General features: G+C 38.4%; 1 protein-coding gene across 7 annotated transcripts in view; it reads left to right on the top strand.

Moving 5' to 3' along the window:
- Nucleotides 1-14110, top strand: part of ngfb (nerve growth factor b (beta polypeptide)) — an 89212-nt gene that overhangs the window by 71749 nt on the left and 3353 nt on the right. For all 7 annotated transcript variants that reach the window (XM_067460343.1, XM_067460341.1, XM_067460342.1 and 4 more), the window contains one exon: nt 12454-12566. In XM_067460343.1, coding sequence (XP_067316444.1) covers nt 12491-12566 — 76 coding nt within the window. In that variant the 5' untranslated portion in view covers nt 12454-12490. The remainder of the gene's footprint in view (nt 1-12453; nt 12567-14110) is intronic.

Here is a 14110-nt window from a genome sequence, read left to right as displayed (position 1 = left end):
TCAGACCTGCAACACATTTCAAAAAAAGTTAGGACAGTAAAGCATTTACCACTTTGTAATGTTGCCATTCCTTTTCACAACACTTAAAAGACGTTTAGGGACTGAAGACACCAAGTGATGAAATGTTTCAGGTGTAATTTTGTCCCATTCTTCCTGCAATAAAAGTCTTAAAGTGGGCAACAGTACGGGGTCTTCGTTGTCGCATTTTGCGCTTCAAAATGCGCCACACATTCTCTATTGGAGACAGGTCGGGACTGCAGGCAGGCCAGTCAAGTACCCGTACCCTCTTCCTCCGCAGCCAGGACTTTGTAAAGTGTGCAGAATGTGGTTTTGCATTGTCTTGTTGAAATATGCATGGACGTCCCTGGAAAAGATATCTTCTTGAAGGCAGCATGTTATGCTCCAAAATCTCTATGTACTTTTCAGCATTAATGGTGCCTTCACAGAAGTGCAAGTTATCTTTGCCAAGGGCACTGACACAACCCCATACCATGACAGACCCTGGCTTTTGGACTTGTTGCTGGTAACAGTCTGGATGATCCTTTTCTGCTTTGGTCCGGAGCACACGGCGTCCATTCCTCCCAAAAAAATGCCTGAAATACTGATTCATCTGACCACAGTACACATTTCTACTGTGTGATGGTCCATCCCAGATGCCTCCGAGCCCAGAGAAGTCGACGGCGCTTCTGGACACTGTTAACATAATGCTTCCTTTTGGCACAGTACAGTTTTAACTGGCATTTGTGGATGTAACTACGTATTGTGGTACTTGACAAAGGTTTGTCAAAGTAGTCCTGAGCCCATGTGGTGATATCGCTTATAGATGAATGACGATTCTTGATGCAGTGCCGCCTGAGGGATCGGAGATCACGGTTGTTCAGCTCAGTCTTGCGGCCTTGTCCTTTACGCACTGAAATTCCTCCAGATTCATTGAATCTTGTAATTATGTTATGCACTGTTGAATGTGAAATATCCAAATCTCTTCCTATCTTTCTTTGAGGAACATTATTTTTAAACATTGCAATAATTTTCTCACGTATTTGTTGGCAAACTGGCGATCCTCTGCCCATCTTTGCTCCTAAAGGATTAGATCTTTCTTGGATGCTGCTTTTGTACCAAATCATAATTTCAATCACCTGTTGACATCACCGGTTTCAAATCACATCATTATTTAACCCTTTTACCTCATTACTAGCCCTAAATTGCTCCTGTCCCAACTTTTTTTGAAATGTGTTGCAGGTCTGAATGACAGGAAAGGATGCATATTTACAAATGACATGAAGTTGACCAGACAAAACATGAAATATTTTGTGTTCATATTGTCTGCAATGAAATACAAGTCAAAGTAAATTTAGAAATCACTACTTTCTTTTTTTATTTGCGTTTTCCAAACTGTCCCAACATTTTCTGATTTGGGGTTGTGTATATATATATATATATATATATATATATATATATATATATATATATATATATATATATATATATATATATATATATATATATATATATATATATATATATATATATATATCTCCTAGTGACTCTTTGTAGATGTTCTTGCTTCCAAAAAAGAAGAAACATTTAGAAACATTCTCAAATCATAGAGAATGTGTCATGTAGCTTGTTAAAGTGTTTTTGCACTTTTGAACCGCACTGTATTGGAATATAAACCCTTTTACAGTCAAAGTGTATACTGCCATGCTGCCCAGCCCTTATTACTATTTCAAAAGTCAACTTTGTGGCATATACAGTAAACTGATCAGACAGCTGTTTAATGGTTGTAAATCAGTATTTTTTTTATGTGGTTTAATGATTATCCCAGCTCTTAACAAGATAAGTATGTTGGTTATTACTGCATTCACACCCTTCTGCCACACTTCTTCTATAAAGTGTTTTCATGTGGGTTTTTTCCCATTCTTATGAACAGGTCGAACATTTCCGCTTTAAAAGAGCTGTAAGAGATTTTCTTGGAACACTAGAAATAAAATGGCCCTATTGTCAGAGAAATCACATTTGTCTTTGTGATGAAAAAGAGACTTGTGGTACCATCAACCAATCACTGTTGCCATGACATTGTTTCCTGCGCCTCCAGAGTGATTAGCCACATGGCATTTAGCCCTTAAGCAAAGATGGCAGATTTCAAGTCACGTACAGTACTTCCAGGGGTGCATGCAGCAGCTGAGCATTGAGAGGAATGGGATTGCTAACAAATAGCTTTCTCCAGGTATTATAAAGCAGCTTTCATCCAGTTTACTGACATGCCTGTGGAGAGGGGGAACGTGATTGAAGCAAGATGACGGAAGTTAGCAAACGGCTGAAATCGCTTACAGCACCTTTTCAGCCCTGTTTATTTTACTTGTGGAAGAATGATCTTTTCCTGTGTGACAAGGATTTATTTTCGCCATCCTAACATTGGAACAAATTTCAATATTTAGAGCGGCTGAGGACAGTTGTATACATATACCATGAGGGACAGTGTAAATCAGAACATCTGGGAGAACTGTGATGTGAAAAAAACAACAAGAGCAGGGATTCATTTGCCATCGGACCACTAACCACGCAGCCTCGGGATCAGGGTTTGACAAAGCAGACCCAGGCTGTTTGATTGTGACAGATTCTCAACATCTTTAGCCCTTATTTTTTTCCAAATGAGTTTTCGCTTGTGACTTGGTGATGATAAATGATATAACTTCACTATTCACTCTGATGTCAGCAGCATTGCAGCCATTATAACATATAATATAAAATGACTAAATTTGCTCTCCTCAATCTTTTTAAGATAATAATTATAATCATTCTTTTTTTCTACCAATGTGACAGTCAATGTGAAGAAACTTCACTAGTGACTATCCTGAGCTGTGATGTTGAAGGCAGCATATAAATATGTTATTATAAATTAGTATTATAGAACTTTTATACATCATATACACAAATCAGGCATAACATTATGACATTATGAATAACACTGATTATCTCTTTGTCATCAAAGTCGACGTGTTAGAAGCAGGAAAAATGGCAAATGTAAGGATTTGAGTGAGTTTGACCTGGGCCAAATTGTGATGGCTAGACGACCTGGGTCAGAGCATCTCCAAAACTACAGCTCTTGTGGGGTGTTCCCGGTCTGCAGTGGTCAGTATCTGTCAAAAGTGGTCCGGCAACAGGGTCATAGGCGGCCAATGCTCATTGATGCACGTGGGGAGCGAAGGTCCGGAACAGACAAGCTACTGTAGCTCAAATTGATCAAGAAGTTGATGCTGGTTCTGATAGAAAGGTGTCAGAATACACAGTGCATCACAGTTTATTGCATATATGGGGCTGCATAGCCGCAGACCAGTCAGAGTGCCCATGCTGACCCTTTTCCATCGGTGAAAGCACCAACAGTGGGCACGTGAGCATCAGAACTGGACCACGGAGCAATGGAAGAAGGTGGCCTGGTCTGATGAATCACGTTTTCCTTTATATAACGTGGATGGCCAGGTGCATATGCGTCACTTACCTTGGGAACACATGGCAACAGGATGCACTATAAGAAGATGGCAAGCCAGCGGAGGCGTTGTGATGCTTTGTGCAATGTTCTGCTGGGAAACCTGTTCTGATGGCATCCTGCCATCCATGTGGATGTTACTTTGACACGTATTACCTACCTACGCAATGTTGCAGACCATGTTGGTGCCAGATACCACAGCACATCCTCATGGGTCTAATGAAGTCCATGCCTCGACGGGTCAGGGCTGTTTTGACACCAGGACTGGCACCTATAAGGTGTTGGAACAGGGAATCCGTGTGTGGATCACGGATGCTGCCTGTCATTGACTTACATAGGCATCACTTCCATGAACCCATCACTGAATTTTCGGCGATTCCGTGAAACTACCACAGATTTTTGAGTTAAGGGTCCGTGTTGATTTCACGGAATTCTGCGAGACCAGGTTGGAATTTGGTGTAAACAGAATGAGAACATGGATCCATCACTGTACTAAAATGGCCCCTACAGTCACCAGATCTCAATAGAGCATCTTTGGGATGTGGTGGAGCGGGAGCTTCGTGCCCTGGATGTGCATCCCACAAATCTCCATCAACTGCAAGATACTATCCTATCAATATGGGCCAACATTTCTAAAGAATGTTTTCAGCACCTTGTTGAATCAATGCCACGTAGAATTAAGGCAGTTCTAAAGGCGAAAGGGGGTCAAACACAGTATTAGTGTGGTGTTCCTAATAATCCTTTAGGGGAATGTGTATATATAAGAGCCCTCAATAAAAACATATATAACATAATGAAATATTTTTAATTATTGGATAATTTTTGTTAACCATTACTATAGTCCAAAATGAGGTGGTTGACAGCTAAGAGATAATACAGAGAGGTTGTTTAGTTCACATGCAGTGGAACTGGCTGCCGGAGCCAGTAACTTTGTCTGTTTCTATGGTATATCACTAGTGTAGCCGTAAACAAGTCCAAGGCCAAATCTCACAAATCCCTAAGACCGAAGGTATCAAGTCTGCATGCCAAAATAGTTGCTCTCACTCTAAAGAAACATCATGCACAAGTGCAGTCCGTCTGTACTTTGTCACGGTAGATACCAAACATGGTTTAAAGCGAGTGATGAGACTGTCCAGGTGAAACCCGTGAGCTGCAGCCGTTTCTTTAAATACCTTTAGTGTCTGTGTTCTCCAGCCGTAGAGCTGAGCTGTTTTCATGACTGCAAGGGTTAGAATGTCGTGTTTATTTCAGGACCATTAACAATTCATACCTAACTGTTTCTGTTAGGTATGTCATTTCGTTCTTTTACTGGCATCCAGAGCCTTATTCAGACTTGCTTGTAAAATCGCTCCTCACCTGCCAAAACTTTTGAAACAATGTAAATACTGCATGTCTTTTGTCCTGGCAGAGGTGTTCTGTGCTTTTTTTTTGAAGATGAGACACTGAACTATTTGGGCTAAAGCATTCAGAAAATGCAATCATGTGTTTATGTACATTCATTTGTAAGTTGCTTTGGATAAAACCATCTGAAAAATGAATACAATTTTAATGGTTGCATTGCATACATTTTACATTTAATCATTTAGCAGACGCTTTTATCCAAAGCGACTTACAGAAAAGCATGACATTTTTAATGTGTATTACAAGAACAATGTTTATTAATACACAGATTATAACTTAATTAGGTCACGCAGGGCCCTTTTGGTCATTAAATCCACTACTCTAAAGGAAATATTTCAGCTTATTCCTGAACCTACCAAGACCTCCTGGTTGTAGTCAAAAGATCCAGCACATCTGTTTTAGATTGAAATAGCCTGACAGAAGCGGTCAGATTTAGGTATCTTTGTCTTCATGCCTGCGATTTCCCCACAGTTACTCAATACCAGTAATTCAGTAATTGGCGAGCTTACACCTCTACACAGAGAAACAGGAAGGGTGTCGGGAAAATAGGACAGCTGACAGTTGGTCTAAATTGCCTGCTATTATGCTTTTTAAAATAGCTTCCGCAAAATAACGTCCTGAGGGCAAATGAGACAAAATCTCGGCCTCTGGATTCCAAGCAAGCCAGAGCTAGTCGGCAACACACAATCCTACAGAAGCTTTTGCTTGGCCTGGAGCATCAGTTCACTGCATTTATTCTTTTGATCAATTATAGTTGTTGGTTCAGTATAGCTGACTGTCAGTTTCGTGCAAGCAAATTTACTAAAACAACATTTTTGAATGGATTCCCAGTCCAAAACATTTCCTATGTTGTTAGTTGTTTTCTACATGAGGTAAATCTTTCTTCTATTCCATATTCTTGGCGGCTCCCTAAAAATTGAATTTGATTGGGCCACACCCACATGTAGTGACATCATGCATGATCATTTATCTCAACACTAGTGTGAAAGAGTGTTAAATGGAACGGCAAATTATTTTCTAATGTAAAAAAAAAAGATACAAAATAAAAAGTTTATCAATAAAATAACGTAGAGCTACTGTGAACTGTTAAGATTTTTTTAATACATTTTACAAGGATATTCATATTTCTATATATACACATGTATGAAGATAGATAGATAGATAGATAGATAGATAGATAGATAGATAGATAGATAGATAGATAGATAGATAGATAGATAGATAGATAGATAGATAGATAGATAGATAGATAGATAGATAGATAGATAGATAGATAGATAGATAGATAGATAGATAGATAGGCAGGCAGGCAGGCAGGCAGGCAGGCAGGCAGGCAGGCAGGCAGGCAGGCAGGCAGACAGACAGACAGACAGACAGACAGACAGACAGACAGACAGTCACTTTCTTTGAAATGTAATGTATTACTTCTCTTACAGTATGTGATTCCAAACATATTTTTGGCAATTTAGCTCCTTTTTAAATACTTTCTCATGATTTTATGTAGCAAAATTGTTTTGGATAATCTTTAGCAAATTGTTCACAGTGTTAAGATATTAAGGTATCACATTAAGGGCCAGATATACAAAACAGAGCAAATTAGTGTGAGAGCGCAATTTCATAAAAGCTCATGGGGTGTGGACAGTTCTGCGTGATCTACTGGCGAAAAGCAAATGAATGAACACAGACGCAGCCGGATCATTTCCATAATGACCAACGCAATCTACCAAGAGCAGTGCAAATTGCTTGCCTGTTTTTGGGCCGTAAATAATAGCGTAAATCAGTGGCGTGCTGGTAAATTTTATACTGGTAAATTTGGCGAGGAGGAGAAGGTCTTGTTGTCACTTAACATTCAAGCTGTTGTAGTTTTGTGTAAATACGTTTAGTCTGCCTCTCTGTACTGAAGTCACTCAGTATTTGTTGCTTAGATGTGGCTTCTATGCAGAGTAAAAATGCAGCCATAACTCATAACTCATAACACAGCGAGGGGCCCCCGAAAAGGACTGTCCCGAATGACAGCGCTTCTATTGTTGTCCAAGTAAATGATGTAACTTCTGTTTCTCATTGAGGGAATTTGTTGAGATAGTTAAATTACACAGCTGGTGGTTTGGAGAAGTGCAGAAGAGATCTGGCTTTATGGTTGGGAGATGCGAGTAATATCTTACAGTGATGTCTTCACATTTCAGCCCGGCTCTTTCTCTTGTGGGAAAAGTTTCTTTCTGCTTTCTTTAGTCTGAAAACAGAAAGTGTTTTTGTCAAGCAACCATCAAAAGATTCTCATTATGTGACCATTGATACCATTGAAATGTTTACTGTTCAACCACATGCTGCTTTTATACACACTGAAAACACATCTGCTAGATCAACAGCCGTTAATGAGTGACCGATGGTTTTATGTATTTTGCTACTGAATATCTTTTCTGTATTGGTTTGACAATTTTATATACATGCATTTTGTCTTTGGAATTGCTTTAAGCTTAATTTATAACCTTAACCGGGCTAAAAGGGTTCAGATTAAGTGGGGATTAACAGTATGGATAGCCTGAGAGAGAGTTTGGGGTCAGATGAGGGAACTCAGGGCAGTGTTGTCTTAGCTTATCTTAGCTCTAAAAAAGGCAGTAATAGGCACAATATGCTGTTATTATGAATTTTACATTTTTTTTACCCGCATTTTGAATTGTGCATTACATTGTGTTGTGTTTTAGGGTTAATGAAAATGTCTGTAAACTTAACTGGCAGAAAATTACATCAATTTAGTTTTCTCTTGTAATGCTGCATTCACTTAGCCTGACAAGCCAGACCGACATCAAGATGTTTGGTCTGGAAAATGAAACTCACCATAGACAGGGCTCAATCCGAGGGGCGGGATAAACGGTTGTCTTTCAAACTCCCTCTGCTCGCGATAGGATAGCGCTACACCAACCAGAGCAATGGAGGTGAAGCAGAGCTTGTTGATAGATTAAACTTTCGCCGTATCCAGTCGGCTAAACTCAGAACACATCTTCCCTTTTTAAGAATGACTTCAGTGCCGTTCTTTGTTCTTTTCTCAGAGAAAAGCTTAACTCCAAGTCTTCCAGAGTCGCTGTCAAAGCTGATTCGAAAGGCTGCCGGTCGCCAGTTTCTGTGTTTACTAGCAGCACGCAAACGCAACTCGGCCGTCATTATGTTAAGCCCCGCCCACCGACTCTATACACGATGTGATTGTCCCGACCAGAGTTTGGCGTTTACAGCTCAGAAAAGTTTTGAGAGTTGCTAGACGACATTCGCGGCAAATTAGATTTGCTGTCGCTAGGGTGCGTCTAGATTTCTAGGCTATCATTCACTGTGTTTTATGTAAACATATACATTTAGTTTACCGTGATGTATTAAATAGTGTTGTTGCAAATCACCATGTCACAACGTTATCTAGTTGGCTGACATAGATTATGTTCTGTCTAAATGATTTGTGATAGTCTTGGAAGCATTTGTAGAAAGAAACAAATGAGTAATGCTTTGGAATGTATGTCCTCATTTTCCAGCAAAAATGCATTTATAAATTACAGCTTTGATGGAGTTACATTGCATCCAGTGTTGCAGCTTTCATTATGTGCACTGTAAAACATTTTTTTCCAGTGACTGATCACATCTACATTTTTCAGTTGGCCAAATTTAAATTCTGTGAATTGATGCAATTTAATTATCATAAATTCAATTCGGCCAACTGAACAATGTAGATGTGATCAGTCATATATGTATAAAGCAACAAGGTACGAGAGGCTGTGTTGGATCATAAGTCATGGCTGAAGGCACGATGCGAAGCAGAGTTATTCATGATACAGCACTAATGCAACTGCTTTCCTTTCACTTGAAAAAAAATGTCCTAGACCATGATCAGCAACAGAAGTCACATTGTTACGCTTCATGAGTGAGTCAGTCAGTACCAAAGACTTTTATATTGAAAGGACTGAAACTTTCTGTGAACACGGAGTAACTGACCAATGCGCTGTCAATGTCTGGAAACAGGAATCCCCCTTAAAGGGTTAGTTTACCCAAAAATAAAAATTGCTCCCCCTCAAGTTGTTCCAAACCTGGAAGACCTTCGTTCATCTTCGGAACACAAATGAAGATATTTTTGATGAAATCCGAGAGTTCTCTGCACCTCCATAGACAACAACGTAATTTCCACTTTTGTTAAAATAGTCCATGTGACTCCAGTGGTTCAACCTTAATTTTATAAAGCAACAATGCTGTTGATGTAAATACAGTGCAGCGCTTCCGAGTTACGCCATTGGCTAGCTCCTGCCTCAGCATCGGCCAATGGTATGCCTGCGTTCTGGCGTAGCTGTTACTAACTCGAAAACCCTGCACTGTATTTACTACATCAACAGCGTAAGGATGTACAACAGCGCCATTAATGACAGAATTTTCATTTGTTGGTGAACTATCCCTTTAACTGTTAAAAGGACAAGATATCACAGCGAAATTCTTTCAATATTTTTGAAAGAAGTCTCTTCTGCTTAACACGGCTGCATTTATCTGGTCAAAAACACAGTAAAAACAGTAATATTCTGATATATTATTAAAATTTAAAATAACTTTTCTATTTGAATATATTTTAAAAAATGTAATTTATTCCTGCGATCAAAGCTGAATTTTCAGCATCATTGCTCCAGTCTTCAGTGTCACACGCTCCTTCAGAAATCATTATAATCGGCTTGTTTGCTCCTCAAGAAACATTTCTTATTATCAATGTTGATCTCCCTCCTCTTTCGATTCTTCTTTCTATACTTTATTCCCTGAAGCTTAACTTGATTTTTGACTTGACTAAACTACTGCTGTACTTGTTGATCACTGCAAAGAGACCGAATGTAAGTGTTTTAGGCGGTGCTGGGAGAGGCTTGAGCAACTGTCGGATACAATAGCCTGAACCTTACACTGTGTGCCACACACACACACACACACACACACACACACACACACACACACACACACACACACACACACACACACACACACACACACACACACACACACACACACACACACACACACACACACACACACACACCCACGCTATGGCTACCCGCCCTGATGTTCTGTCTTCTGCTCTGATGAGCCTGTCCACACAGGAAGAGCAGGCTGTTCATCTTGATCATTTTGATCTACTATTACTTCAGGACTTTTTAATGGATTGAAAAAAATGAAAAATTGTTTATGCTATTCTATTTTTACATTTCAGATTCTGTTAATCCTTTTCACATATATATATTTATCTTAAATTAGGTAGTTAGTTATGAATGTACTCCATCCAGGAATTTCCATCCAGATAAAAGTTTCTGTTTTAGTGATGTCAAAAAATAAATACCGTAGTCATGGCTGCATTGAATTACAGTGATGACCTAATTATTACATCATCACTCTGAAGACAGTAACTAGATTTTTGCATTTTCTAAAGCAAAAGAGGGTTTTTTGAAAATCTTTAGACAATGAGCCGCATCCTTCATGATATAATTTGTCTGCTGTTTAGTTTAGGGTTATGGATTTGATCATGTTTCACATGTAAGTCATGCATGCATGTTTATGGTTAGTGAAATGAGATCTTTGTATAAGTGCTAACAGCATGTATATGTGAAGATACAACAGCGTCCAGTTCTATAACCAGAGCTGATTATATTGCCCATCTGGATTCATCATCGTCTGTTGTCAATAACATCAGCAATAATAAGTCTTTCACACCATCTCATAACAGAGCTCATCCAGCCAGCCATCTGGATGTGTGTTTGTGTGCATTATATCCATGGTTGGTTTTATTAACAACCATAAATTTGTCAGTGAAACATTGATAAATGATGCTGGCAATGAAATACTTAAATCATTGTTTTTATGTGCTGTATGACCAGCTTTGTCATTTTGTGTAAGCAAAAACTAAATGTTCTTTATATCCTAACATATCTCCTCCTGCAACTATACAACTCATTATACTAATACTGCCATAAGATTTATGATTTCCTTCTGGCAGGTGATAAAACAAGTGGAAAGTCTTATAGGGTTACATAGAAGCGAACCATATCTAGAAACCATAAATAATATAGACTCTTTTGTATCAATCCACAAAAGCCTAGCATTTATTTCCTTTTTCTTCAGAGCATGTAAATATAATTTTACCATTTTATTTTAATTTGTAACAAAATTGTAAACGCGAGATAAATAAATTGAAATTAAAATTAAATTCCTTTCAAATGAATTCTATAAATAAATATATTTATAATATATGTAGTTATTTTATATATTTATAATGTTATATATTATTTAAAATATATTGAAAACATTAAATATGTTGATGTAAAATGTTTTTCTTTATAATATTTATCTCATAATATAACATTACATAAATTTTTCATTCATTTAACAATTTTATAACATACAAATTTCTTAAGATATTTTACAGTGTAAGATAAAGTTAATTTGCTTGTGACTATGTTTTATGTAAAATGTTTTTCACCTGGGTATTTTTATTATTTTTTAGATAAGTTCCATCTGACTGGCTTCATTTCTTTTTCTTTTTGGAACATGCCCACTGTTTCACCCCATCCTAAACCATGATGATTCTCATTCTGTGTAATGTTATGTGACAGCTTCTGGTGAAACTATGTAGACTCTAGCACAAGTTTTCAATGTGCGCTTAAGCGGATGCTGTCTGTGCATGGACTATTCCACAGGCCCATGCAGCACAAAGCCATGCTTCATCCTTGAGCTCTGCCACACATGAGTGCTTAGAGAAAGCTGCCCTCCAGGCGCTGGAATTCATAGCCCTGTGGAGGCTGGAGATAAGGCCGTGCGTATGTGCGCTTCAGAAGGGCTCGCGTTACATGCTGAAACTCATGCCACCCAGGAACTGTTACCATATGAAAGCAGACTGTTTTGAAAGGAGAGCACCGCCTGGCTCGGCTCTTTGTGTCAGCGTGATAACGCCGGCTATGCCAGACGGAACGTGTTAAATTGTCTCTATCACAGCTAATGAGTTTGAGGTCAGTGGCTGAGGATTTTTAGACCACCTCCGCAAGCCACACAGAAAGGCTGGAGGTTTGTGTATGTTGTGGCAGTCGGATGGTTTGGGTGTGGGGTGTTAGTTAATGTGTGTCACATTTGGGGTTTGTCTGCGTGTGTCACGCTTGAACAGTAATTTGACAGTGATTACTACATCACACACATAAGATGTTTTCATTGACTGAAGCTTGGCCTGTGATGTCTGAAATGTGCAATTCACACTGGAAAGAATGTATTTGGACGGATAAGGTGTTTTTCCCTGTAAGAAAGAGTCGCTGGAGATCTCTTTAATGTGAGAAATGCTTCTGCTTGACAGCAGAGAGACGTCACTGAAAGCAATTTTAGATTTTTGTCTTTCTGAAAAAAAAGGCCTAATCTCAAATGCGTCGAACTGGTGAATCATTTTGGTACATCTGTGCTCAAATGAACTGATTCACTAGAATGAATTGGGCTTTCCAATGCTGCATGAGCATTAGGCATTCAGTAAATGGTAATTATATAAAATTATAGCTTGCTTCATACTTTTTTCTACCTCTTTGCAGAGGAGCTGGAAGCAGAAGATGCCACGCTGGTCGATACATGTACCATGAGGAGCACGGGAGATCTACGCTAAAGACAGACAGGAGAAAACACTTCACCTGGATACATATCACAGGTAAACAAGATTATTTGTATAAAGTGCATGTATAAATATAATATTTTAAATGTATAAAAAAGCCATGTGGATAAAGCAAAAGCTATTCCATGGTATATGGTTTATTCAGGCTGTGCTGATACACATATGAGGGATTTCCATGTTTTTCCATTACTTCGTTACCATTACCATTTCCATTACTTTGGACAGTAATTTGGACATGGTACCATGGTACTACCATGTTTTTTGGACATAAAGTCTTCTTTGAAATATCATGAATATTCTATGGTTTATATTGCATTATATTATATTTGATATCATAATTGTTTCACAGTTCTGTCACAATATCCAGTTTAGGAGACTATAAAATATTTTCTTAGTTTTTTTATTTTATTAAAAGGTTTATTACATTGGATAATGGATAATTCTTAAAAAACTATTAATTAGGTATTATATATCCACTAATATAGAAGATTAGAAAAAAAATAGATACAGAAAAAATAATGGATACAAAGCCATTTTCAGCTGCAGATAGTCTATAGCAGGGGTTTTCAAACTGGGGTCCGGGGTCCTCCAGAAGGTTCTAAGGGGTCCCCAGAAAATTTCAGAGAATTAAAAGACAAAGCAAAAATGGAGTCTACCGAACAATCTAATGGTTTCATTTCTAATTGTTTATCTCCTTGTTTGACGTATACATACTTTTAAGATTTGTATATGTTTGCTTCGTATCTTTCTAGTGAGTTTTTCTCACTATAGTCCCCTTTATTTTGCTCACTGGGGTTCTTAACATGGTACGTAAGCTGCTTACATATAGACCTACATTATGAAAGTTGCTTAAACAAGTACATTTTCATTGAAAATGTTTTTCTTTAGGTTAATACATATACAACATTAAGTATAGCCAATTTAAGTTTGGAAACAATGTGTTGTATACACTTATTATTTAACAATTAAATCTTAACAATTAAAACAACAAAAAAATGTATTCATACAAATATATAGATGTATTTGAAGAAGGGGGTCCCCCATAAAGGTTCCTCATATTTGGGGGTCCTTGGCATCATGAAGTTTGAAAACCCCTGGTCTATAGTATACATAGATCAGGCATAACATTATGACCCCTGACAGGTGAAGTGAATAACACTGATTATCTCTTCATCATTGCACCTGTTAGTGGGTGGGATATATTAGGCAGCAAGTGAACATTTTGTCCTCAAAGTTGATGCGTTAGAAGCAGGAAAAATGAGCAAGCGTAAGAATTTGAGTGAGTTTAACAATGGCCAAATCATGATGGCTAGACACCTGGTCAGAGCATCTCCAAAACTGCAGCTCTTGTGGGCTGTTCCCGGTCTGCAGTGGTCAGTATCTGTCAAAAGTGGTCCAAGGAAGGAACAGTGCCAAAAGGTCAACAGGGCCATGGGTCATGGGCAGCCATGGCTCATTGATTCACGTGGGGAGTGAAGGCTGGCCCATGTAGTCCGATCAAACAGATGAGCTACTGTAGCTCAAATTGCTCAAGAAGTTAATGCTGGTTCTGATAGAAAGGTGTCAGAATATTTTTTTTG

The sequence above is a fragment of the Pseudorasbora parva genome, chromosome 12 (genome assembly GCF_024679245.1).
Source record: "Pseudorasbora parva isolate DD20220531a chromosome 12, ASM2467924v1, whole genome shotgun sequence".
NCBI classification, from domain to species: Eukaryota; Metazoa; Chordata; class Actinopteri; order Cypriniformes; family Gobionidae; genus Pseudorasbora; species Pseudorasbora parva.
This window is presented reverse-complemented; position numbering and strand designations above follow the sequence as displayed.